Consider the following 25,052-nt stretch of genomic DNA (forward strand, 5'->3'; position numbering starts at 1 on the left):
GAGCCTACCTATTGTTGAGCCCAAAACCGCCCAGTCTTCACGGGACGGGATCACGTCCGTCTTGACGGTTGATTGTGAATTGGTTGGACGGCTCTTTTTCTTCTTTTCTTTTCTCTGTTCTTTTTTTTTTTTTAACAAAAAACAAAAAAAAGTTATTAATCCCTCCCCCACCCCATCCCATCCGGGGTTAGGCCCTGGTTTAAAGTTTCTCCCTTGTTTTGTATGAGAAGAATCTTCCTCGAAAATTAAATTAAATTAAATATTAGGGAAATTTAAAAAAAAAAAAACTCTCTAACTTTGGGGGGAGTGAAAAAGCTTTTGCAGAAAAGGGCGCTAACCTTTCCCGCTTTTCAACTGCTCCCTGCACCTTTTGCTAACGTTATTGCAGAATGATTAAGCATCCCAACAACGTACGCACAAATTAAGCTTCAACAATGCCAGCCTAGCTTAGCTAGCAGCTGCGTTTGCTCAAGTTTCAATTTACTACTATATATGATAGATAGGTATGATGAATTTTGGATGAACTCGTAGCAGCATTTTAATTAAGCACGTTCAGAATTACATTGGACGCGAATTGGGAGCCACAAGGCATCTTTGTGAAGAAAACCAAAGCCCAAAAAAAAAAAAAGAAAAAGAAAAAGGGGTGAATCACACTAGACTAGAGAGCGACTGGAGCAGTGCTAAAAGTCAAGGCAGGGCTGTCCTCATCTGTTGTTGGGAGGGATCAAAAATCAAGGCAGGGCTTTTGGGGTTTGTTTGTGGAGTGGGTAGGTCAACCATAGTCGTGGAGGTCAAAAAGAGGTTGCGGGTCATATTGTTTTCCACATATGCCAAGGACAAGCGGTGACCGTGGATGATGAAGATGAAACTCTCTCCTCTTTCTTAATTGGAATTTTAATTTGGTAACATGTCCGTTGGAATCCTGTTTGCTCATCATCATCATCATCATCAGCCTAAGATGGAGGTATGTTCAACCACCAAGAAAAAGAAGAAGAAGAAGATGATGGAGTATGAAGGTTGAAGATACGCACAACCAAAGAAAGAATGCAATAATATAGCACAACGCACAGTCATCAATTGTTTATCTTGAATCTGAAAATCTTTTTTGTTTATTACAAATTGGCAATTAATGGAGGCGTGCATGTGAAAAATCTTGAAACCCTCATCCTCCCATTCCATTCTTCTGGGAAGGCATAATCCATTTCCCATTTCCTTCTCTGGGTAGGAACCCATAAACTTTTATTGGATCAGTATAAGTTTTTTTAGGCCAGACTCCAGTGGTCGATTTGAATTATGGATTTGTAACTGTAGTATTATAGTGGATGGAAACGATTACATTCAGACATGATGAGACTACGACTATGTATGATCTGCATGGCTAAGTTCATGCCACGTCAAGATATATATATATATATATATATATATATATATATTTGTTCAACAACTTGTTAGGTAGTAATTTGAAAAAGAAAAATCGCCCCAGTAATAGGTACGTAGTTTGTCGACATCTTATGCATTATCCTGAGGATGACGGAATGCAACAATCAAAGACCCACCCCAGTAGCTATCTAGCTTTTCCCTAATTCCCTGCTAGGGAGGTAACAATACAACAGCCCCCCCCCCCCCCCCCCCCCCCCCGGGGCAAAAAAAAAAAAGAGACGAAAAAGATAATGCAGCAGCACATGTATAGCAGCATTTGGTGCATCTTTGGAAAGCTTGCCTGTAAGAAACCACATCCTGATTTCCTCGAAAAGAGCAAATTTTCTCTGGGATGCTTTCACCTGTTTTTTTTGGTTCATCCGTTGATCCATTCCCTAATAATAAGTTTCAGGATTGGAAGCACTTGGGAAGAATTGATAGGTGTCCGTAATTTGCATTTGAAGTATTCCTTTTCCATGCATCAGTAATTAAAATACTTACTGAAAGTAAAAACATGGAAGAGTGAGAGGGCTCTATTATTACATTATATAGTATAATACAAAGCACAAACGGGGTAAGAGGGGCCGATCCGTGATAATTAGCGATGAGAAATCAAATGGATCAAAATCAAGGTACCCCAGTTGTTGAAATGGCGATGAGATTAGCACCTGAGATTTTTCGGACAAACACTGATCATTTCTGGCTTTTTCTCCTTTCTTTTTTCTTTTGTTTTTGGGGGAGGGATCTCAGTCCTTGTGCGTTTGCTGTGTTCGATGCTACGCTATGGGGGCTATCCCCCAGCAAGCTTAGAAAATGAAGTAACGCACTGATCTAGGGTCCCTATTTTCATGTTACACAAATTGCTGGATTACAATATTACCCACAAAATCTACAGTCCAACAAAAGTGAAAATTTTGCTGAGTCCCCATCTAATCTAGGAATTTCACCTCGGGAATCAAATGTTTTTCATGTGTATAGGCACAGGAGACTAAGGAGAGTCAATTTTTAAAAAAAAATAAAATATCATAATTTCATTAAAATCTGTACTAATCGCGAAAATTACATCATCAAATATACACAGATATCAAACAACAGATCTGTGACTAAGGAGAATCGATGTTAGTGGCTTGTTTTGTCCAATTGCAAATAGACAAAATCATCTTCCCCTTAGTGAATGAGATATGTCAAACACAATGCATCACGAGGCATTGTGATGCATCTTTGCGGCATATCAACCAATCTCTCCTTCACGTTAAGGCAGACTCAATTTGCTTTTGTACCTATTGTAAATTATGTAAGCCTATTTTCCTTTTTAAGAGTATAATTAATTTATTACTTTACTATAATATGCACATATATCTATATATATATATATATATATATATATATGCAACTTCACTAGTCAATTATTTAAGTAAGGGCTATAAATATTATACTAAAATTAGTATGAATTAGTAATATATGAAGAAAGGACGTACTAAATAAAACAAAATTGATTGTAGTGAATACATCAACTTGTCCTTCTTACTGTGTATGTGTCAATAGAAATAGGCCATCAATGTGACAATAAAAATAAGGAAAAATCGTTCAAACGTCATTCACATTTTGTAAAATGACTTTTTCATCTCTTGCTTTTAAAAGTGTAATTTTACATCATTTATAAATTCACATTAGTCAAATTTGATCCCCACCTAGATTTTCAATTAGTTTTTGGTCGGAATCCACCACGTGCCTTGCACCTGATCATTTTTTAAGGATAAAATTATCAAATCCAATTCATAGTTTCTCATATTTCATAAAATAAATTTTTTCGTCTCTCACAATTCACAAAATGAATTTTTTTGTCTTTCACATTTCACAAAATAAAATTTTTCATCCATCATCGATCATATGTATAAATAAATTTTTTTAAACCAATGTATGAATCTATTTGATTTCACCTGAATAATACAAATAGTATATGTACAACTATAATTAACTTATTTAAGCGTAATCAAATAGAGACATGTTACATGTCATTTATATTGTTAACGTGAAAACAAATAGATATATATATATATATATGGGTAGGGCTGCAAATGAGGCGAACCGAGTCGAGTTTTGGCATAATCGAGTCGAGCTTAATTTAGTGAACTCGAACTCGAGCTTGAGCTCGACGAGCCAACAATTTAAAACTCGAGCTCGAGCTCGAAAAAAAAAATAAAAAATTTATTTTTTAAAAAATAAATAAAATAATATTTTTTCTTAATAAATAATAAAATATTAAGGATATATATGTAATTTTACTATAAAAATAAAAAAATATACTTAAAATAAAAAATATAAAAAATATATACTTAAAATATAAAAAAAATATATATATATATATACTCGAACTCGTGAGCCGGCTCGCCAGCTAACGAGCTTAATATCTTGAGCTTGAGTTCGAGCTTAATTTTGACTCGAGCCGCTCGGTACGTTTGCAGCCTTATATATGGGTTAAAAAAAATTGTAAGTTTTCACTGATGTTCATTTCTTTTTACTCAAAAATTGAAAACAAATAAGAGATTTAATTCTAAATATTGTCGAGTGTTATATCCAATTAAATTTGGACAGGAAAAATAAACAAAGAAAAAGTATGACAAAAAGAAATAAGTGATTAGTATTTTCAAATTTTAAAACAATCACAAAACAAGTAATTTAACCGTTAGTCTTAAAGGTGGTGAGTAAAAATTTTAAATTTAATCCGTAATTTGTTATCGTGACTATAGAATTCAAGTTAGAACCAATTACTTAGATGGTCTTATTACACAACTCAATTAATGAATTATTATCAAAAGAGAAAATGTTACAAATTTTAAACAAGTTCACATGGTGAAATCAAATAGATATATACATGAGTTTAAAATAAAATTGTTAGTTTTAAACCCATGTATATATCGATTGAATAGTATGTGTACAATTACCCTATTTAAGTGAAATCAAATAAAAATAAATTACATACTATTCGTATTATTCAGTGAAATCAAATGGATATATATGTAAATTTTAAAAAAATTATTTATACACAAGGTCAGTGAGGGATAAAAATGTGAAATACGAGGGATGAAAAAAATTTATTTTGTGAAATGTGAGAGACAAAATAATTTATTTTATGAAATGTGAGAAACTATGAATTGGATTATATAAATTTGATTTGATAATTTTGTCTCTAAAAAATAATCATGTATAAGGTGCGCGGTGGATTTTGATCAAAAACTAGTTAGAAATATAGGTAAGGATCAAATTTGACCAATATGAATTTGCAAGAAACAAAAAATTACACTTTTAAAAATGAGAGATAAAATAAATTATTTTACAAAATATGAGAGACATTTTGAGCGATTTTTCCTAAAAATAAATCTATCTTCATAGGGATAGAAAGAGTAATATATAACTATCCTCGATACAAAATTAGACTTAATTAATTATCTTTACAAACAAAGAAATTACTCCATTCGTCCTAAAATTCTAGTCACATTTTGGGAATTTAATTTTTTAACAATAGTGATTTGATGGTAATGTCTGGATTTTTTTTCCAATCTTATTCTTCAAAATTCAAATTTTGAATTTGAATATGACATAGATATAATTAAAAGTAGGGGCAATATTGGAAAAAGAGACCAAAAAGAGTTTTGATTTTTTAATCAAGACAAATATCTTAGAATACTTCAAAATGATGAGAAGTAGGACAAAAATTTTGGAACGAAGGAAACAAATAAGTGATATGCAGTAATATATTGGAGTGATATATATACCTTCAGAGGTAGAAAAATAAGCGATATGGCATGATTAGGTCATGATGAGACTGTAAAAATTTATAGTTATTCTGCTACCGTATTGCATGAAGTAAGAAGACAGAAGTGAGAGGGAGGGAAGGACCATTAAATGTTTACTTCTGGAAGCGACCCTGTTGGGCATTTGTAGGGTCGTGGGTGACTGTTGGTTTGCTTTTATGACCCTCTTTTCTTCTTCTTTTTTTTTTTTTTTTTTTTTAAAAAAAAGCATCATCTTTTCCTTCCTGCCTTCCCTTCTCCATCCTTTATTTATCATCTTCTATCGCTTCACTTTGCTTCTCACACAAACTCCTTAAAGCACCTCCACCTAGTAATATAGTCTATCCTCCTCATTCACCACATCTCCTCCGTCTTTCTCCCTGCCTTTTCCCATCGCAACCCCCCCCCCCCACCCCCTAAAAAAACAACAGAATTATACAGGCTTTTGAGGCCAAAGGATAAAAGATGATGGGGAAGCTTTTCTCTTTTGAGGGGAATGTTGTCTGGTGCGAGGCCACCAATTAGATCTATACAGATTACTCTGCTTCTCTCTCTCTCTCTCTCTTACTAGATCAATCCCAACATTGATCTGACAGCATTTACAAGAGTTCATAGATCTTACTTTAGTGGCGTCGGACCAGGCTTCATTCCCCCCAATTGTTGCTTCCGCGCAGTACAGATATTAATCTTTCTTTGCCATCTCCGGGATCATATAGCTTAGATACAGAAGATCAAGGTAGGTTGCTCAAACCAGCTTTGTGGGTTCTTTTTGTTCGGATTTAATCTGTTTTACTTGGTGGGTTTTGGTTAGCAGATAGATAGAATGGCTTGCTGGCGAAGGAGAAGATTGGTGTAATGATGGAAAAATCTGGCCATGTCTTTCTACTTTCCGTGTGGAAAGAAAAAGAAAATGCAGAATGAGGTAATTGAGTACCACTCCATTATAGCTTAATCATTACTACTTATGTGATCCGTTTGCTAACAAAGTAGTACTAGTAGGTTCCATTGGATGTAGTATGGGATTTTGTGGTGCAATTCTTTTTGTCAGTTAACTCTTTCCTAGTGCCATCATTTCTTTGATGATGGCTTCAAGAATCTGCCCTGTCCGTTTCTGTGATCTATTAGTATATCTGATCTGCATGCCTTTTTCTACTGATTGACTTTACAAAACATCATCATTACTCTCAGGACCTCCACTTCTCATATACGCATATGTCATTGGACTACTAATTGACCTTTTCTTCCATCCTCCTCCTAGGGTTTTGGGACAGCGCCATGAATGAAGATTTTTTTTCTCAAGTACTTAGGGATCATTCAAAGAGGCTAAAACTACACGCCCTATTCTTCTCGTTTAGCAGCCCTCATAATCAGTTGTCACACTTTCCTCACACCAACTTCTAAAGCACGATTTGAAATTTTATGTTGACAAACCTGATATTAGATCCTTTCCAAGTCTATCTTAAGCATCACTTTTACTACCGTAAAACTCTCTGGTCATTCTTTCGTCATTGTACGCTTTTTAACAGATGCGTTGCTGCAACTTATTCACATGGGTCCAATTTCATGTATATTTTGCGCTGGTTAATGATTTCAGTGATTAATGAATGCCCGATTTTGATTTTGATTTTGCATCAAGTCCAAGTCATATCCTTGCATGGACATTTTTTAGAGCTGGTGTAATATCTGTACGAAAACCATTGCTTCAAGGCAAGTGAAAGAATAGTTTTGTAAAGCTTCCTCATATACAGATAGAATGTGTGTTTGAGAAGTAACCCAAAAGTTGCAGCAGGAATAATGGCTGGTCTCATTGGGCCAGCCAGGTTTCCTTAGATATGAAATGATAGACGTTTTTTTGTATTAATCCAAAATTCAACAAGTATTTCACTGATGCGACGAGATGGAGTACTGTTCATTACTTCAGATTTTGGTGCCTCTACCCTACGCTGTTGTTGTAAATCAAGACCTGCCTCATGTCTGTACGATTGTTCAAACTTCAGAGCTTTCAGTCGCAAGATCCAACTCAGTTCTCTTCTCTCGGATGTAATGTTATTCTTGAATACAAGTCCTTTATTGTGAAATTTGCATTGTTAGTCATGATCAGAAATGGCTATTCTTCTCTTACTCTTTTCTTTTTCTGTTTTTTTTTTATCAGACATGACTAATAATGCCTTGTAACTTCCCCTGATTTTACTTGCTCTTTGGTGATTCAATAGCTAGGAGATTAAAGACAATAGGTTTACAATATTTGAACGCTATACTATCATTGTATTACTATTGGGCGTTCAGCAAATCCTGTTCAGTTTCAAGTTTCAATTAGTTTTGCAATTTCTTTTCTTGGTCTTTCATCACTTTTTCTCATCTCATTTCCTCCTCGAACATGCTCTTTTGATTTATTTATAGTTGAGATTTGCCTTTCTAGAGCTCTTTTTTTTGGCTTTTTAACCCCAAAAAGGGGGAAAAAAAAAACAATGGCAATTAGTCTAGCCCAGTGGCACTGAAGCTCTACTTTTGTTTTTTTTTTTTCCAGTTGATACGTGGGACATAAAGTTTTGCATCCATCTGCAAAACTTTATGTCCTACTTCCCGATTGATGCCATTGTATAAGAAAGCAGTACTAGTAGAGTGTCTCTGCTTCTTCGGGTCATATGCTTGGACAAAAAGCAAATAAGGATGGAGCTAAAAAACTGCTCAAAAAAAGATGGAGTGGAGGGAAATGTTTTCGCTCTTTCTAATACTAATATATATATATATATATTACGGCACTTGGTAAATTTTCAATCTGCTGATTATGCTAGTGTGGATTCCAATGAAGCCCAGATACAGCAGTGCAGGAAACAAAAGCAGGGAATTGAAGATGGAAGAGTAAAAAGAGGAGGAGGAGATGACATGGAAAAATAAATGAATTGGGGGAAGTGAGGGAAGGAAAGGGGTGGTCAGGGATCAGTCGTCACTCGACAAATAGCCTGACAGCCTGGCTTTTGCTTTGGTTGTATGGGATGGCATGGGTGAAGCAGGCCAGACCCTCTCTCTCTCTCTCTTTCTCTCATTGAGTCATCAATTCCTGAACCTGAGGCATCATATGATAGCATTAATGAATGCCTTCAATTATCTGAGCCCTCTTCTCTTTCTTGACCTCTCTCTCTAGACATCATAGTAGAGTCAATATCAGCATAGTGTCGCATTCCAGGCCATGGATTCTTGGATTTTCTACTCTCTTTTGTTTTACCCTTGGCTCTGGTTTGCTGGAAAGTGGAAAGTTACACATAACTCCTATTTTTTTTCACAAAAATCTACTGCTACTTGGGACTAGGGAGGGAGTAGGGACTAAGTACAGTAGAGAGTTGTCAGGTTGAGTTGTGCAGGACCCCCAGTCCCTCCCCCTCCGGCCCTCCCGTCTTCGTCCCACATTTCCTTTTCCTACAGCAACTCCCCTGATTAGTGGGATTTTTCAGTATTCCCAGTTGTTTTAACTCTAGTCAATGTTTTAACGGAGCCAGCTCAATAATCAATAATATAAATTAAAAAAAAAAAAACCAAATTGAAGTCTAAATGTGCTTTGTGCTATCATCAGTAAGTATTACTAGTACTACTATCAAGATTGCCTATAGCTAGCCCGATCATCATTTGAATGTACACATATTCTCGAACTTTGTACCAATAGACAATAATGTACGTTAATTAAGAATCGCACTCAACCATAATATGCATGCAATGGAGTCCCTCGCATTTTAACTCCGCGTGTGTATACACTCCCGGCTAAGAAGATTAATCAGGTCCATTTTTCCTTGCTTGCTTCTAAACTGGAAAGCAGAAAATAAATAAGAGTTCCGCTCCTCGGCAGCAAGGGTAAGCAGCAGACAAAAAAATAAGAGAGAGGTGGTGAAAATGAAAAACCACATGACAAAGTACAGTATTTTTTTTATTAATAGAAAAACCGGAGGTTCTTGACATGCAATACATTTTTTTATCTGGCAATCAATCATTTAAAAAGTTGTCAGCCAATTAAGTTAAGATTAATTCTCAGTAAAACCAATAGTCAGTAAATTGCGGGTGGTCGTTATCGGAGTTTGGGAGCAAAGTCAAAATGTCAGGTTACTCTCTCCGATTTCAGCCCCGTTTTAGAGTGATGGAAAGCGTTTTCCTCGAAACGCCACTCGGTGGCTGAAAAACATACTACTATTTGGTATTGCTCCCAAGTCCTACGTCCTGACCTATTCATTCAAACTTTAATTTTCAAAACGAAGAATCAGCAACTCTTTAGCATATGCTAGCAGTACCACTGCTAGCATAATAAATGTTGTGAGTCTTGGAAGACCGACTCACTTGACTTCCTCCCTCCCCTCCTCAGAAAAAGAAGAAAGGAAAAATAGGCTTCTTCCCCTGTGGCCTGTGGATTTGTATGTACGTGGAGACCTCACCTCAGCAATTCTAGGACGCATAGCTCGGTTTGGTCGTCCGCAGCCTGCCTGCACCAACAAAATTTGTGCTATACTAATCTTACAGCTACCACCCCTTCTTCTTCTCCTTCTTTTTTTACTGTACATTGTAATGCACTGTAATATGACACTCTTTTTAACTGTTGTATGGTACTACATTTCGAACTTATTTGTTTTTTGGCACCTCATCTCGTCTCTTACTCACAAATCCTATATAGTATTTATGTCATTTGAGACAGCTGTGAAAAGACATTAGCCATCGTTCATTTTCTTCTTTTTTTTTTAGCTGCTCCTAGCTAGAAAGCAGTCGTTTTTTCATTATTGCTTGGGTAAAAGGGCGGCGAAGGGCGTGGAAATCGAATTGTACAGAAATGAAAATGGACTCTAACGGCCCAAGTTGAGGTATGAAGCTTAAAAAAATGGTTAGGGCACGATTGGAAAGCCCAATTAGTTATTCAGTGTAATTAGGCCGGGGAAAACCTGGGTCATTTAAGGTGTGAGCGCTCATGATGGGTGATGGACTGAATAGGCCGAGCCCGCTTGACTGTTGCTCAGTCAGTTAATGAACCTCGGCCTGCCAATCTCTTGGCCCTTTTCTTTCTTTTTCTTTTTCGTAGAAAAATTGTTGCCCATTTCAATAATGGGGAAAAGGATTATTAAAAAAAAAAAAAAAGTAAACAAGTTAGACACCATTTCTTTTTCTCTTTTTTTTTTTTTTTGGTTTTTCGGGTGTGATATCTGATATGAAAGAGAGGCTGTGAGCCTTTTTTATTTTTTTCTTTTTTTTGGGTGGGGGGGGGTGTGGTTGTTGGGTTCGGGGAGTGTTTTCTAAGACCATTAGTTTAGAGATTGGTGGAATTTGGAGTTGGATAAAATAAAGGATGGGATGGGATGGTGGTTGGTAGAGAACATCCCAACTTGAAAGCTCCCTCCCGCTAGTGGTCATCCCAAGCTTTCTTAGGCTTGATGGTGCGGAAGGTCAAGGGTTCGAACCTTAGCTCTCACAAAATTTGCCATAACATGTGAAAGCTCCCTCCCTTCCGTAGCTAAATCCACAACCACCACCGCCTTGGGTTAGCCATAGCTAACTGTTGATCAGGACCTGACCTTCATGTCAAAGGTGTGTTGCATCACAAACTGGAGCTGAGACGATGGCCGTCCGATGAGACGTTTTCTACGATTGAAAAAGTTAGTGGGTGGGCGTTCATGTCAATCATCAGTTAACTGGGGACCGTTTGAAAGGGGAAACAAATGTAGGGATTGTACTTTTGCACTCCCAAGACGATTGTTTTCGTTTTATTAGTGCTGTCGCCAGTTTGCCATTTTCTGGTTGGCGATAAAACAGAGTATGCATATATACATCTTAGTCACTTGAAACTTTAGGGTTGAGAGCGAAATAATTAGCACTGCCTTTAGTAGATAGACTTGTAAAGAAAGATGATCCTCTCACAGGCCATAGCTGATGGATTGGATAGTGAATCCATTACCATTAATCGTGGTTGATTTTCTACTGGTTCCTAAAGAAAGAACTCGCACGCTCTGGCGAATCATAATCAAGAAGCGTGAAAGGCATGCATGAGATTAACTGTAGGGATTCAGTTTCTGGATGGCGATCAACGTAACAAAGAAATTTTTTTTTACAAGAAAGGAAGAGGGGGCCCTGTGTGTGGATCGGTGGTGGTGGGCCATAATTCGAGGGAACAGTTAGCCGCCCATAATTCCCATGTGGACGACGTTGACCACCCTCCGCTCCACGCCCCCTCGCCCCAACCTTTCCTTTCTGTGATAAGCAATATATCCTTCTTCCATCATTCATCTACATTCATGGAACCTGACGACACACAGTTACTTGTACCAACGGCGCATCCATGTCCTATAACTGAAAGTGATCGTAACCCTTGGCCGCTCTCGCTCGCTTTGGGACCTCTACGCAGCTGCGCCTGCACCTGCAATCTTAGCTGCTAAACAACATGATCTTTGCTCATCAAACATCACAACAACAAAATTTATTTAACTGCTGTTCACTAAATTGTTTTAATACCAAACACAATCTAACATAAAAAATCCGTAGGAAAAGTCGGCGTATCTCAAATACAACACGTGCCTTGCATACTGTAATTGTAACAGGGGCTATACGGGATAGGTGCGGGACAATGGACACTGATCACCAACCCTACGGCTATGGACCATCCCTGCGGCCATGGGTCCGTTTCAGAAGTACGGACAGCCACGGAATAATACATAGTACCTACCATACACAGTATATGTCTTTTCCTTCACAAATCAGTTGTGGTATTAGTTTAGATAGATATGGATTGTGTAACCAAAAATGAACCAAACAAGCAATCCTCCAAGTATGTGTATCTTGTTTTTCAAAATAATAACGGACCGTACATGTTGGGAGGCCACATATTAGTTTGGGAGGGACATCAAGGGGATGCCTCCAGCCTCGAGCAATTCTAAACTCGGCATCCCAAGTTTCAATCCTTTTTTTTTTTTTTTTTCGTCCACTTACACCTGCTCTTACTCTAATTCATATATATTAGAAGATGATGGAATAGGATTATACGTATATCGATAAATGAAAATTGAATCATCATCGAATCATACATGCACGCCGCAGCAATATTATTGTTGTTTGTTTAGGACGACGAAACTGACGTCGATGCCTAGTCAGCACTGGCTCACAAAATCGTCAATGTCCGGAACAGAAACTTCCCTGTTTTTGTTGTCAGCATGAGAGGGAGGGAAATGAGTGAGACCCAACAAAATCTTTCCTTTTTTTTATTTATTTATTTGCTGTTTGAAATATACTACCAATTACGGCCACAGAGTCAACATTAATGTCTTCATTCACCACACGCGCGCGCGCGCGCAAAGACCAGACCAATTAACTGATTAAGATTCCTCCATTTTCTCATCCGTAAATTTCTAAAACAGATTCAGCTCTCTTCAATGTTTTGAAAAATAAAACTAAACTGTTCTGCAGTCATGTCAAAAGTTACTTTACTTTCCAAATCAAAATAAGTAATAAACTAAGAGTACTTATGGTTATGCTGAGGCAACTTGTACGGCTTCTTAATCATACTCAACACCAAATAAGTACCATATGATTTTGCTTGCCCAACTATTGTGGGTTTAAGTCGAGGGCATCTAGGTGGGGAGAATCAAAGCTCAGGAAAGGATGGCAATGGAGCGGGTCTGTTGTCACAAACTTGCTCCGTTGCCATGTAACTCATCTCGTCCCGTGAGTACTGCACCTTTTTTTTCTTTTCCTTTTCTTCTCTCTTAGCACCTTTATTATTAGAAAAGGCTAATTAATATTACCACTACTATTATTACTAGTAGTACCATCGTTAGGAAAAACTAATATTACCACTACTATTATTAGTTTAAGCCAACATAACATGGAAAAAAATAAATGTGTTAATAATTTAACATGGAAAATATAGATGTATTAATAATTTTATTTATATTTGTTAGGCAGGGTTATGTCCTCCCCCCCTCCCCTACAGGGCGAGTGTCCATGTTGCAGTCTGAGGGTGCTCACCTCGGTCACCCCGCGTGTTCGAGGTGAACTCACCTCGTCCCAGGGTGCTCACCTCGGCCACCCCGCGTGTCCGAGGTGAACTCACCTCGTCTCTCTTCAGAGTTCATTTGTCTTGAGCATAACCCCTGAGCTCGGCTAGATCCCTAGTCTACCGTGTAGGTGACTTCGGCACATCCACCTCGACCCCACGCTGATGATGTTAACCCACCTGACATCATCCACTACCAGCACTTTATCTGAAAAGCACTGGAGGCACTTAATGGCACCTGCACCATATCCTCCGTCATCACTCCCAGGCGGCTACAGTGTCAGAGTCAGACCTCCTGACAAGAGACAGAGCCGTAATGCCAGAGAGTGGGTCCCGCTAGCATGAGCCCTCCGCCTTGACCACTACTCTTCTATAAATACTTCACTCACACTCCCAACAAGTAAGCATACACTGTTCATTTGCTTATACTCTTATTGTTCTCGTTCTCATACTAACTTGATCGTCGGAGTGATCCCAGGGGAGAAGCCCCGCCACTCACTTCGGGCAAGGAGGTTCACTTCGGACACAGGAGTTCACCTCATTTCATCTCAGAGAGGACTGATCCAGGTCGGTCTAGTTACCAACCAAAAATCACCTCTTCAATTGGCGCCGTCTGTGGGAACGAGACTACTATTACTAAAATGAGATCCACGCGCTCCAGAAGTGGTCGAGTTCCCTCGACTGGGGCTGGGCAGACCTCGGGAGCCCAGCAAGATCGCATTTCTGAAGAGCAAGGGTCCCCGAGGACCCAGCCTAACAACGAGGAGGCCATCGCCAAGATGGCCGAGTTCGTATCACACAACCCTACCATTTTTGAGGAGCTAGGAAGGTACCTCAAAAGACAGGGGAAAGAAAAAGCCGAGTCTTCCAAGAGGAGGCCGACGAAGTCCCCTGAGGTACCTTCAGGTGAAAACTCCGATGAGGGGCGTCTCTCTCGGAGTACCTCCAGGCGTACCTCCTCTAAGGCGACCTCTAAAATTGCCTCCATCTCCCGGGCGTTTTCTCGAGGACTCTTAGGGAAACGGGCCGAGGACCCACTTCGGCGCTCCGGAGGCCTAGCTTCTGACTACATGAGGGCTCCGCCCTTTACTGATGACATCAATGGGGAGATAGTTCCCCCGAACTTCAAGCTCCCAAACTTGCACACTTATGACGGCCGAGGTGACCCCGAGGATCACCTCCGGGCCTTCATCTCCGCCTTCCGACTCTACTGCGTCCCCGACGCCGTGATATGCCGGGCTTTCCCCATCTTCCTACATGGGACTGCCCGCAAGTGGTTCTGGAGTTTAGAGCCGGGGAGCATTTCCTCCCTGGATGAACTGATAGACCGGTTCATCCACCGCTTCGTGTCGTCCCGACCGATAACCAAGACTTCAGCTTACCTCTTGAACCTGCAACAGGGTCAGGGCGAGTCCCTTCGCTCGTATACTCAAAGGTTCAACGAGGAGAATGTGCAGATACCTGACCAGAACGAGCAGGTAACTATCGCGGCCTTTACCAACGGGTTGGTGGCGGGAATCTTCAACACTGAAATCCATCGGGAGTACCCCCGTACACTTCGGGAACTCTGGGATAGAGTGGACCAGGGAATCCGAAGTGAGGATGTGAACCGCATGAAGCGAGAAGCCCAAGCATCTCGTACGGGGCAAGATCCCCGGAGGAGAAGAGACACCAGCCGAGGTGAACCCGGCCCAAGTGGCACTTCAAACCAACTCCGAGACCGCCGGAGTGTCTTTGATCGAATAGTGAAAGGGAGATCGTCCACCTCGGACGCCGAGCTGACCCCGCTCAATTCTAGTCGGTCTCACGTCTTGGCGGTGATGAGGCAAAATCACCTCGGCCGAACACCTCCTGAGATCCCTGGGAGGAGAGATAAGAGGAACTCCAACCTCTACTGCGCCTACCACCGAGACGTTGGGCACGAGACTGAAGATTGCAACGATCTGAAGCGAGAGATCGAAAACCTAATCCGACAAGGATACCTGAAGCAGTTCATCCGCAAAGACGGAAGCTTCAACCGAAGTGCCTCCCACCGAAAGAGCCGAGGTCCTCGCCGAGAGGACAGGCGGGACACCAAGCTTAATTGCCGAGATCCTGAGAACCACAAGGGGGATCAGAGGCCTCCACGTGACGGATCACCAGGCTACGGCCCAAACATAGTCGGGGTGATCAACACCATCTCAGGTGGCCCCACGGGAGGAGACAGCCAGAACTCCCGAAAGCGGACCTACCGCCAAGCCGGCATGGATGTGGCCGAGCCGAGCTCGAGGTTGTCCGAGGTGATAACCTATGGTCCCCATGACCCTGTCCCCGCCGCCTCCAGCAATCACGAGGCCCTAGTGATTGAGGTCCTCACAAATAACTACATAGTCAAAAAGGTCTACGTTGACCCCGGAAGCTCGGTAGACGTCATGTACTACCGAACTTTCGAGAGTTTGAAGTTGACCCGGGAGCAACTCACCCCGGTCAGAACTCCTCTTGTCGGCTTCGGGGGACACGTCGTCCACCCGGAGGGCAGGGTAAATTTAACGGTGACTATCGGGCGTCATCCCCGTTGCCGAACTGTGCCTGTCAGTTTTGCGGTGGTCAAAGCGGACTCTCCTTACAACATGCTGATAGGCCGGCCCACGCTCAATGCCTTGAGAGCCGTATATTCCACCTACCACCTGAGTTTTAAGTTTCCAACACCAGAGGGTGTGGCCGAGGTGAGCAGCGACGTGGGCGCCGCCCGAGAATGCTACCTCGCCACCATCCAAGCTGCAGTCGGACCTCAGCCCCCGCCGAGGTCAGAAGAAAAAAGGCCGGCTGTCCTCTCCATAGACTGCATCGACCCTCAGAAGTCAGGAGAGCCCAGCAGGCTTGAACCCGGGGATGAGGTGGAACAAGTGGTCTTGGATGAAGCCAAACCTGACCAAGTGGTCCAAGTAGGGGCCGGACTCCCCTCACCCCTGAAAGAGGAAATGATCTCCCTGATCAAGGACCACCGAGATATCTTCGCGTGGTCCGCAGATAAAGTGGTCGGAGTGCCACCCGAGCTCATGATTCATCAACTTAAAGTCAACCCACAGGCACGACCTGTGCGGCAGAAACGGAGACACTTCGTCCCCGAGCGTAGCAAGGCCATATCGGATGAGGTCGATAAGCTCTTGCCGGTCAAGATGATTCACGAGATCCAATATCCCACCTGGCTGTCCAACCCAGTTATGGTCAAAAAGGACACCGGTGGATGGAGAATGTGTGTAGATTTCACCGACCTCAACAAGGCCTGCCCCAAAGATTGCTATCCCCTACCAAGGATAGACGCCCTCGTCGACTCGGCGATGGGGTATGAAGTCCTCTGCTTCCTAGATGCCTTCAAAGGGTATCATCAAATAGGAATGAGTGAAGAGGACCAAGAGAAAACGGCGTTCTACACCGACCAAGGTACTTATTGTTATACTACCATGCCATTCGGGCTAAAGAACGCCGGGGTGACCTACCAAAGGCTGGTCAACCGACTCTTCAAGAATCAGATCGGCCGCAATGTGGAGGCCTACGTGGACGACATCCTCGTCAAAAGTCTCGCCACTTCATCCTTCCTGTCAGACTTGAGGGAAGTCTTCGGGGTCCTGCGAGACTCGAGGATGAAGCTGAATCCCAAGAAGTGCGTCTTCGGCGTCACCTCGGGAAAATTCTTGGGGTATCTGGTTTCCCACCGGGGAATCGAAGCCAACCCCGACAAAATCAAGGCCATTCAGGACATGTCCCCACCTCGGCACATCCGAGAAGTCCAAAGATTGAATGGACGCCTGGCCGCGCTGAATCGCTTCCTGTCCCAATCCGCCGAGAAAGCTCTGCCCTTCTTTAAGGTGCTAAAAAAGGCTGACCAGTTCGCCTGGACTGAGGAGTGTCAGGCTGCTTTCGACCAGCTGAAGCAGTACTTGCATCATCTACCCACCCTTGCTTCACCTCGACCCGAGGAAAAGCTCTACCTCTACCTCTCTGCAGCCGACGAGGCTGTCAGCGCTGTGCTCATCCGAGATGAGGGCACCCAAGTGCCGGTCTACTACGTCAGCCGAGCTCTTCGCGGGCCGGAGACTCGATACACTCAGGTGGAGAAACTGGTGCTGGGACTAGTTCACGCCGCTCGGCGGTTGAAGCTCTACTTCTTAGCCCATCCTATATCGGTCAGGACTGACCAGCCCATTCGGCAAATATTGGTGCGACCCGAAGCTTCTGGTCGCCTCACCAAATGGGCTGTCGAATTGGGAGAATATGACTTGTCCTACGAGCCACGCACCGCCATAAAAGCTCAAGCTTTGGCTGACTTCCTTGCTGATCTCACCTTCACGGAAGGTCCGAAGTCCACCTCAGCCTTAGCCGAGGTGTCCACCTCATCCTCTAATGGAGACGGCTGCGGAGCCGGACTGCTCCTGGAAGGACCTCAGGGGGAGGCGTGCTCGTACGCCCTCCGTTTTGACTTCCCGGCCACCAACAATGAAGCCGAGTACGAGGCTCTAATCGCTGGACTCCAGCTAGCCCGCAAGCTCGGCGCCCAGCAAATCCACGTCCGCAGTGACTCCCAGCTCGTGGTACGCCAAGTTCTCGGTGAATACGAGGCTAAGGATGAGACCATGCAAAGGTACCTCTCCAAAGTTCACCAACTCACCGCATACTTCAAGTCATTCGAAATCCAAAGAATCCCCCGGTCCCAGAATAAGCGAGCCGACGCCTTATCCCGGCTGGCCTCCACTTCATTCTCTGACCTCAACAAAACGGTCTGAGTGGAAGTTTTGAGTGAACCCGGATATGTGGAAGAGGTGGCCTGCCCCGTGCACTCCGAAGATACCTGGATGACCCCATTCATCCTCTTCTTGAGTCAGGGAACACTCCCTGAAGACCGAGCCGAGGCGAGAAGAATACAACGCAAGGCGGCTCGGTACGCTCTCCGCGATGGAGAACTATACAAACGCTCTTACCTCGGTCCATGGCTGAGGTGTGTCACTCCCGAGGCCGGACGTCACGTCCTCCACGAGATCCACGAAGGCCTGTGCGGAGCTCACGTCGGCCACAGGATGTTAGCCATGTAGACTATGCTCCTTGGATATTTCTGGCCGTCACTTCGGCAAGACTCCCAGGATCTCGTTCTCGGCTGCCCTTCCTGCCAAGTCCACGCACTCGAGCACCACCAGCCTTCCAACTTCATGGTCCCCATCACTTCACCCTGGCCGTTTGAGCAATGGGGGACAGACATCATAGGTCCTTTCCCTAAAGCCGTCGGGGGTTATACCTTCCTAGTGACCGCTGTGGACTACTTCACTAAGTGGGTCGAGGCCGAGCCACTTCGGACCATCTCAGGGCTAGCCATCCAAAAATTCTTTGGAAATGCATTATCTGCCGCTTCGGCATACCTCAGGTCATCATCTCGGACAATGGGAGACAATTTGCCGAGAACCCCTTCAAGACCTGGTGCGAGACTCTCGGCATCAAACAACACTTCACTTCGGTAGGCCACTCTCAGGCCAATGGTCAAGCAGAAAACTTCAACCGGACTCTCCTGCATGGCCTCAAGACCCGACTACACCGAGCTGGGTCATCTTGGGTGGAGAAACTCCCCAGTGTCTTGTGGTCATATCGGACCACGCCGAGGTCAGCGACGCAAGAGATCCCATTCTCCCTGACCTACGGTGCCGAGGCTGTCATCCCGGCTGAGATCCTTACTCCCAACCCTCGGCTGGCAGCCTATGCCGCCGAGGTGAACGACGAAGAGAGGCAGTTGGACCTCGACCTCGTCGAAGAACGAAGGGATCTCGCCTTAGCCCGGATAGCTTCATACAAGAACACCCTGGCACACTATTACAATGCTCGTGTCAGACATCGTAGATTCCGTCCTGGAGACTTGGTTCTCAGGAAAAATTCAGTCAGTCGAGCTGAGCCGCAAGGGAAATTATGCCCGAAATGGGAAGGCCCTTACCGAGTTGTGGAATCTGACCCTAAGGGGTATTGTAAACTGAGTTACCGAGGTGGCTCATTAGTGCCGAGGTCTTGGCACGTCGAGAACCTTAGGTTGTATTATGCTTGAAGTTATGACTTCATTCAGTTATTTCATCAAAGTTGACTTCATCCAGTTATCTTGTCAAGCTATGACTTCGGCTATTATGTTATTTTTCAATATCGTTATTACGCAGTTAAAAAATAAGGGGGACAAGCAAGGGAAGAAGTCAAAACAAGAAATTGAAATGCTGAGAACAGAAGGAATAAATTTCATTCAACAGAAAAGAGCGTTACAAAAAATACAAGGCCGAGGTCCGAATGCTGCTAACCACTCTCCACCTCGACTACCCCCTCGAAACCTATGAGCCTAGACCACCGTCTCGGCTCCATTTCCGGTCTTGACTCCCTCCTGGGCAGCCTCCTCTTCGGCCTCTTTTTCGCCGGGGTGTTCATCTCCATGCTCTTTGCCGATGTCCCCTCCGACTTCGTCCCCGGCGGTTTCGTCTCCCTCAGCGTCCTCTCCTCCAGCTTCTTCTACTTCCACCTCCTCGAACACATCGTCGAGTTCGGACAGCCACTTGTTGAACTCGACCTGGACTTCGGTCAAATTCTTTCCTGCCTGAATGCCTTCGGCCATCCGATCACATAACTCCTTGGAGTTCTTATTGTAGCTGTCATGGTTTTTCAAAGACTCCAAGGTTTCGGAGAAGAGGTGAGCCGCAGCCTCATTAATGGCCGATGTGAAGCCAAACATGAAGTTAGGCGTAAGCAGTTGGCCGAGGTCCTTGATGAAGGCATCGGACCTCCGAAACGCGTCCACTGCCGAGGCTCCAGCACCCTCGAGAGCTTGTGCGTGTGACTTCTTCACTTCGTCCCCCCTCTTCTGCTCCTCCTCGAGGGCTGATCTGAGACTATTCATCGTAGCCTCGGCCTCCTCACCCTTAGCTTCAGTCTCTTGAAGTCGCCTCTGAAGCTCCGACTTCTCGGATTCGGACACCGTCAGTTGTTTCTCCAACTTGGAGATCTGAGTCTGCAGCTTGCCGGTGTCCTGCTCCTCGACCAGAGCACAGTATCTGTGAGCCATCTCGGCCGCAAAAGCTGAGTTGGAAGCCGTGGTCACCATCAGACTTTGAACCAGCTCGGCCGGGCTCAGTTTTTTCATGAACTCCAAATCCCTTGGCAGAGTGGAGTGCATTACTAGCTCTTGAGCGATCCGAGGATGTTGGCACCTGTCGTTGACCGAAATCTTCCAGTTCGGACACCAATGATTGCCGGAGTGCGTCTTCTCGTCTCTGGGAAACACTGGGGGGCTATGGAAACGATTCCATAGCGAGGTCCCCGACACCGGATTAACTGGAGGCTTCAGCTGCTTGCCTTGGCCAGAAGGAGGTGTGACTGTTGTAACAACTCCTAGGGGAACTCCCTCTGGTACAGACGAGGTGGACCCAGTAGCCGCAGTGGCCGAGCTGCTCTGGCCAACCTTGGTGGGAGTGCCTTTAGGCACCGAAGTCTTAGCGGCTGGTCCTTGTGACTTCTTCTTCTTTGGCGGAGGTGCTGAGGTCTCGTCAGTGCTCTTCCTCTTCTGCCTCTTGGCCACTTCGGACGAGCCAGACACGACGAGGTCGGACAGTTTAGTCACTGCACAAGAAATAAATATTATCATATGCCTTAACCGAAGTGAAAGCAAAGCTACGAAAGAAAAATTACAAGGTATCTCAAGTTCAGTGGAAAAGAAGGGAGGCTTGGTAGTATTGATCACGGCTCGACTTATCCCCCCATCCACGAGCACGGCTTCGGGGTAATCATGGCTGAACAGCCGAAGTCCCGACTTCATCAACTTTTGGAAGGACTCCTCTTCGGCATCCCCCGCAGAGGGGTCGGCCTTCGCCTTGATTGGTCTCCACCAAAAACCCCTAGGAAAGTCCACTCCGGACACGAAGAAGTAGTCGCGCTTCCAATTTTTGATCGAGTTAGGAGCACCAATCACCAATTTCGGGATGGCATTGTTCCGATTGCCAACATAAAACCATCCTTTATCCGTCCCGTGCGCCTTGAGAGTATAGTATCGGCGGAAGAGGTCGACGGAGGGAGTCACCTCCTGATGTCGGCAAAGCATCTCGAACCCCACGATGATGCGGATCGCGTTCGAGGTGAGTTGGGTGATCCTCACACGGAAGTGACGAAGCAAATCCCTTAGGAACCTCGACGTCGGCATCCTCAGCCCGGCCTCCAGCTGTTGAACATAGACGGCCACCATGCCATAGGGGGGCTTCGTGGCTGTGTCATCCACCTCGGGCGGCAGAATTTCGTACCCCGGCCGGAATGGGTACTTGTTCACTACCTTCTGGGCCCTATCTCGTCCTACGCGACTCCTAAACTTCGGCATCTTGCCGAAGTCAATGTTGGCCACATCCTTAGGAGCAACGGGCTCCAATACGTTCTCATCGTGCGGAATCTCGACGCCGAGCTCCTCGTTATAGTCCACCACGGAACCATCTTCGCTCATCTCGGACGACTCCAACTCTGAGGCTGTCGCTCCGACCCTCACCTCGGTCGACCCCTCTGAACTCGGTGTCGACCCCTCCGAGCTGGATGTCGTCGCTTCTTCCTCCGGATCCGGCCTCACCTTGGTCTGGTAGCCCGGTGTCACGGTCTCCTTGTGGGTTTTAGCCGTTTTGGCCATGAGTGAAAAACGAGATAAGAAAGAAAAGGGATACTTACTATTGTCTACGGAACTAGACGAAGCGGATGACTTCGGCTGTGATCTCGGCTGGCAGGATTGATCTCGGCAACAGACGTAAATTTGGCAAGTCCCAGGCAAAGGAAGAAAATGATGGGGCATGCGGTGAAAAGGACCCCCTATTTATAGGGGATGGCCAGAATCCGAAGAGGCGGAAAGAATACGAAAAGACGACCACGTTCGAATTCAAAACGCCGTGGCATACTCTCTCTTCATTAATGACCCGTCCTTTCGACTGACACCCCATCATCGTGAAACGTCCCACTACTTCACGACGCGACGGTTACCAGTGACCACGTCCTGTCGACTGACTCGCCCACGTGCCACGTCCCCGCATCTTCCGGAGCAGTTTCAGGACCCCGACTCTTCACGACTTCGGTACAAGGAAGCCTCGGTACCTCCCTGGCCCGAAGCTCCCGAGGCTTGGGAGGCTTATTGAGGGTGCTCACCTCGGCCACCCCGCGTGTCCGAGGTGAACTCACCTCGGCCACGCGGAGGTGAACTCACCTCGTCCCTCTTCAGAGTTCATCTGTCTTGAGCATAACCCCTGAGCTCGGCTAGATCCCTAGTCTACCGTGTAGGTGAATTCGGCACATCCACCTCGACCCCACGCTGATGATGTCAACCCACCTGACATCATCCAGGACCAGCACTTTATCTGAAAAGCACTGGAGGCACTTAATGGCACCTGCACCATATCCTCCGTCATCACTCCCAGGCGGCTACAGTGTCAGAGTCAGACCTCCTGACAAGAGACAGAGCCGTAATGCCAGAGAGTGGGTCCCGCTAGCATGAGCCCTCCGCCTTGACCACTACTTTTCTATAAATACTTCACTCACACTCCCAACAAGTAAGCATACACTGTTCATTTGCTTATACTCTTATTGTTCTCGTTCTCATACTAACTTGATCGTCGGAGTGATCCCAGGGGAGAAGCCCCGCCACTCACTTCGGGCAAGGAGGCTCACTTCGGACACAGGAGTTCACCTCATTTCATCTCAGAGAAGACTGATCCAGGTCGGTCTAGTTACCAACCAAAAATCACCTCTTCACAGTCCCTGAGCGCAACCTCTGTTGTGGAAATGTGTAATGTTGAAATTTAATAGGAAAGAATGCTGAGGAGGAAGATCAAGAAAATTAATATCAATACCACACTAGAAAAGCATATCTTTTTGGATTGCTATTTTTTGGAATTTTTATATTAAAAAAATGTACAGCAATAATTTGATATATATAAGATAAGAAAGTGATTAAAAAATAGATTTTTCAAGTCCGTTGGAGGGTGGCGATGACGTCACCTTAACTCTAGAAAATAAGACGCTGTTGGTTTGATACGGGGCTTTTCCATTCAGGTGGAATTCGTGAGGGACAAAATTCTCCAATCTATTCGGATAAAAGCCCTGTTTGGAACCCCAAGTTTTTAGAAAGTTTGTATAATACTAGTTTTTTTAACAACTTTTGCTACAGAAATCCCAAAAAAATTATCAAAGTTTTTAACCTACACACCTCAAAAATCTAATACCTCAAAAATTTTGAACAAAAAATCTAATACACAAAAAAATTTGTTCCAACCCACCACTCCAACCACCACCTCTCCCGGCGCCGCTGGTCACCTCAAAAAATTTTTTTTTCTTACCCTCTCCCTCACCCCCTCTTCTCCCTTCCCCTCTTCCCCTCTCCCTCCCCCTCCCCCTTTGCTGTCTCGTCGCAGATCGCAGCTAAGGGAGGGGGAGGGTAGCGGGGAAAGGAGAGGGGAAGAGGGGAGGGGAGGAGAGGGGGAGAGAAAAAGCTAAAAAAAGAAAAAATCCATTGCGATCATCTTCCTCTGGCGTCGGAGTGCGAAGGGGAGGGGAGAGGAGAAGGAGGATGGGAAGAGAAAGGGCTAGAAAATTTTCCCATGGCATGAGTCGGGCGACCAAATCCATGGCTGGGGGGAGGGGCAGGGTGGCGGGAAAGGGGGAGGAGAGTGGGGAGAGAAAAAGCAAAAGAAAAAATCCATGGCAGCAAGTTCTCATGGCTGCTGACGGCGACGGGGATGGGGGAGGACAGGGAGAGAGGGAGAGGGAGAGGGAGAAGAGGGGGAGAGAAAAAGAGGGAAAAAAAATTTCCATGGCTGCTAGTTTTTGCCGGTCAGAGGCAGAGGTGCTGGGGGAGGGGAAAGGGAGAGGAAAGAAAAGAAGAAAGAAAGAAAGAAAGAAAGAAAGAAAAAGAAAAAGAAAAAGAAAAAGAAAGAAAAAAGTTTTTCATCCCAAAATTTTTTCTAACAACTTCTACAATAATCTACAGTAATTTTTTAGACAAACACCCAAACAATTCACCTTCCAAACAATGTCCAAAATTCTTGAGGAACAACATTCTCCAAACAAAAGAACCAAGGAGGTCCTCCTGCTCTGTTTATAATCCGTCAAGGGCTACCCAAATTATTACTTGCATCGTTGCTTTTGTTTGCAAACGTCAATAGCCAGTTTTGGAAAGAAAGCAAAAAATATGTCTCCCCATTAGGTAACATGAACAATTTTTATAGGAAGTAGTAGTTTTGTACAGAAACAAGCATTTGTGCAAGTTGACTCTCTATGCTCTGTAGTGTAGATTGTGTACGTAATAACAGCTTTTCTAGTCTAAAATCATGGTAGCATTAATACCTTGGCAAAAATTAGAAAAACAAATAAATTGGATAGCATGCGCATAATCTTGCAGCTTGCCCAGAATAGAAACCTTTTTTCTGCTTCACCATGTTATCGTTCTTACCCCCTAGACAATTCGGGTCTCTTCTTGTACACCTTTTGACTTTCGGTTTCATGGAGTATAGCATTTCTTTTTAATTCATAATCCATGAGGACGGGTCTGTACGGAATTATGCGCAAAGATCGCATATTAGGATCTTCTATGGTTGACAATTATTACAAAGCCAATTTAAGAGAATAGGAACACTTCGTAAATAGAATTTTTTTTTTGGCAGGTCTCATGACTCTGTAATGCACGATCAGGCCAACTGACACCCTTAAATTTATGACGTGACTACTGTAGACACCAAATTTTGAATAATTTTATGTAGCATCTATTTCATGATTTTCATTTTAGATTGCTTGCATTTTAATTCGTTATTGTGTGT

At 44.2% G+C, this 25,052-nt stretch overlaps 1 protein-coding gene and 1 long non-coding RNA gene across 2 annotated transcripts; both read left to right on the plus strand.

Moving 5' to 3' along the window:
* The first annotated feature begins 5,523 nt into the window (after positions 1-5,523).
* Positions 5,524-8,402, plus strand: LOC113702936 (uncharacterized). Its single transcript, XR_003451305.2, has 2 exons — positions 5,524-5,949; positions 6,028-8,402. It is a non-coding gene; the product is annotated as an uncharacterized lncRNA (long non-coding RNA).
* Positions 8,403-13,395: 4,993 nt separating this feature from the next.
* Positions 13,396-19,288, plus strand: LOC140013605 (uncharacterized). The gene is made up of 3 exons (XM_072062954.1): positions 13,396-13,553; positions 13,706-17,984; positions 18,623-19,288. The coding sequence occupies exons 1-3, from the start codon at positions 13,396-13,398 to the stop codon at positions 19,286-19,288; spliced, it is 5,103 nt and encodes a 1,700-aa protein (XP_071919055.1).
* The last annotated feature ends 5,764 nt before the right edge of the window (positions 19,289-25,052 follow it).

This window comes from Coffea arabica, chromosome 8c (assembly GCF_036785885.1).
Source record: "Coffea arabica cultivar ET-39 chromosome 8c, Coffea Arabica ET-39 HiFi, whole genome shotgun sequence".
NCBI lineage: Eukaryota > Viridiplantae > Streptophyta > Magnoliopsida > Gentianales > Rubiaceae > Coffea > Coffea arabica.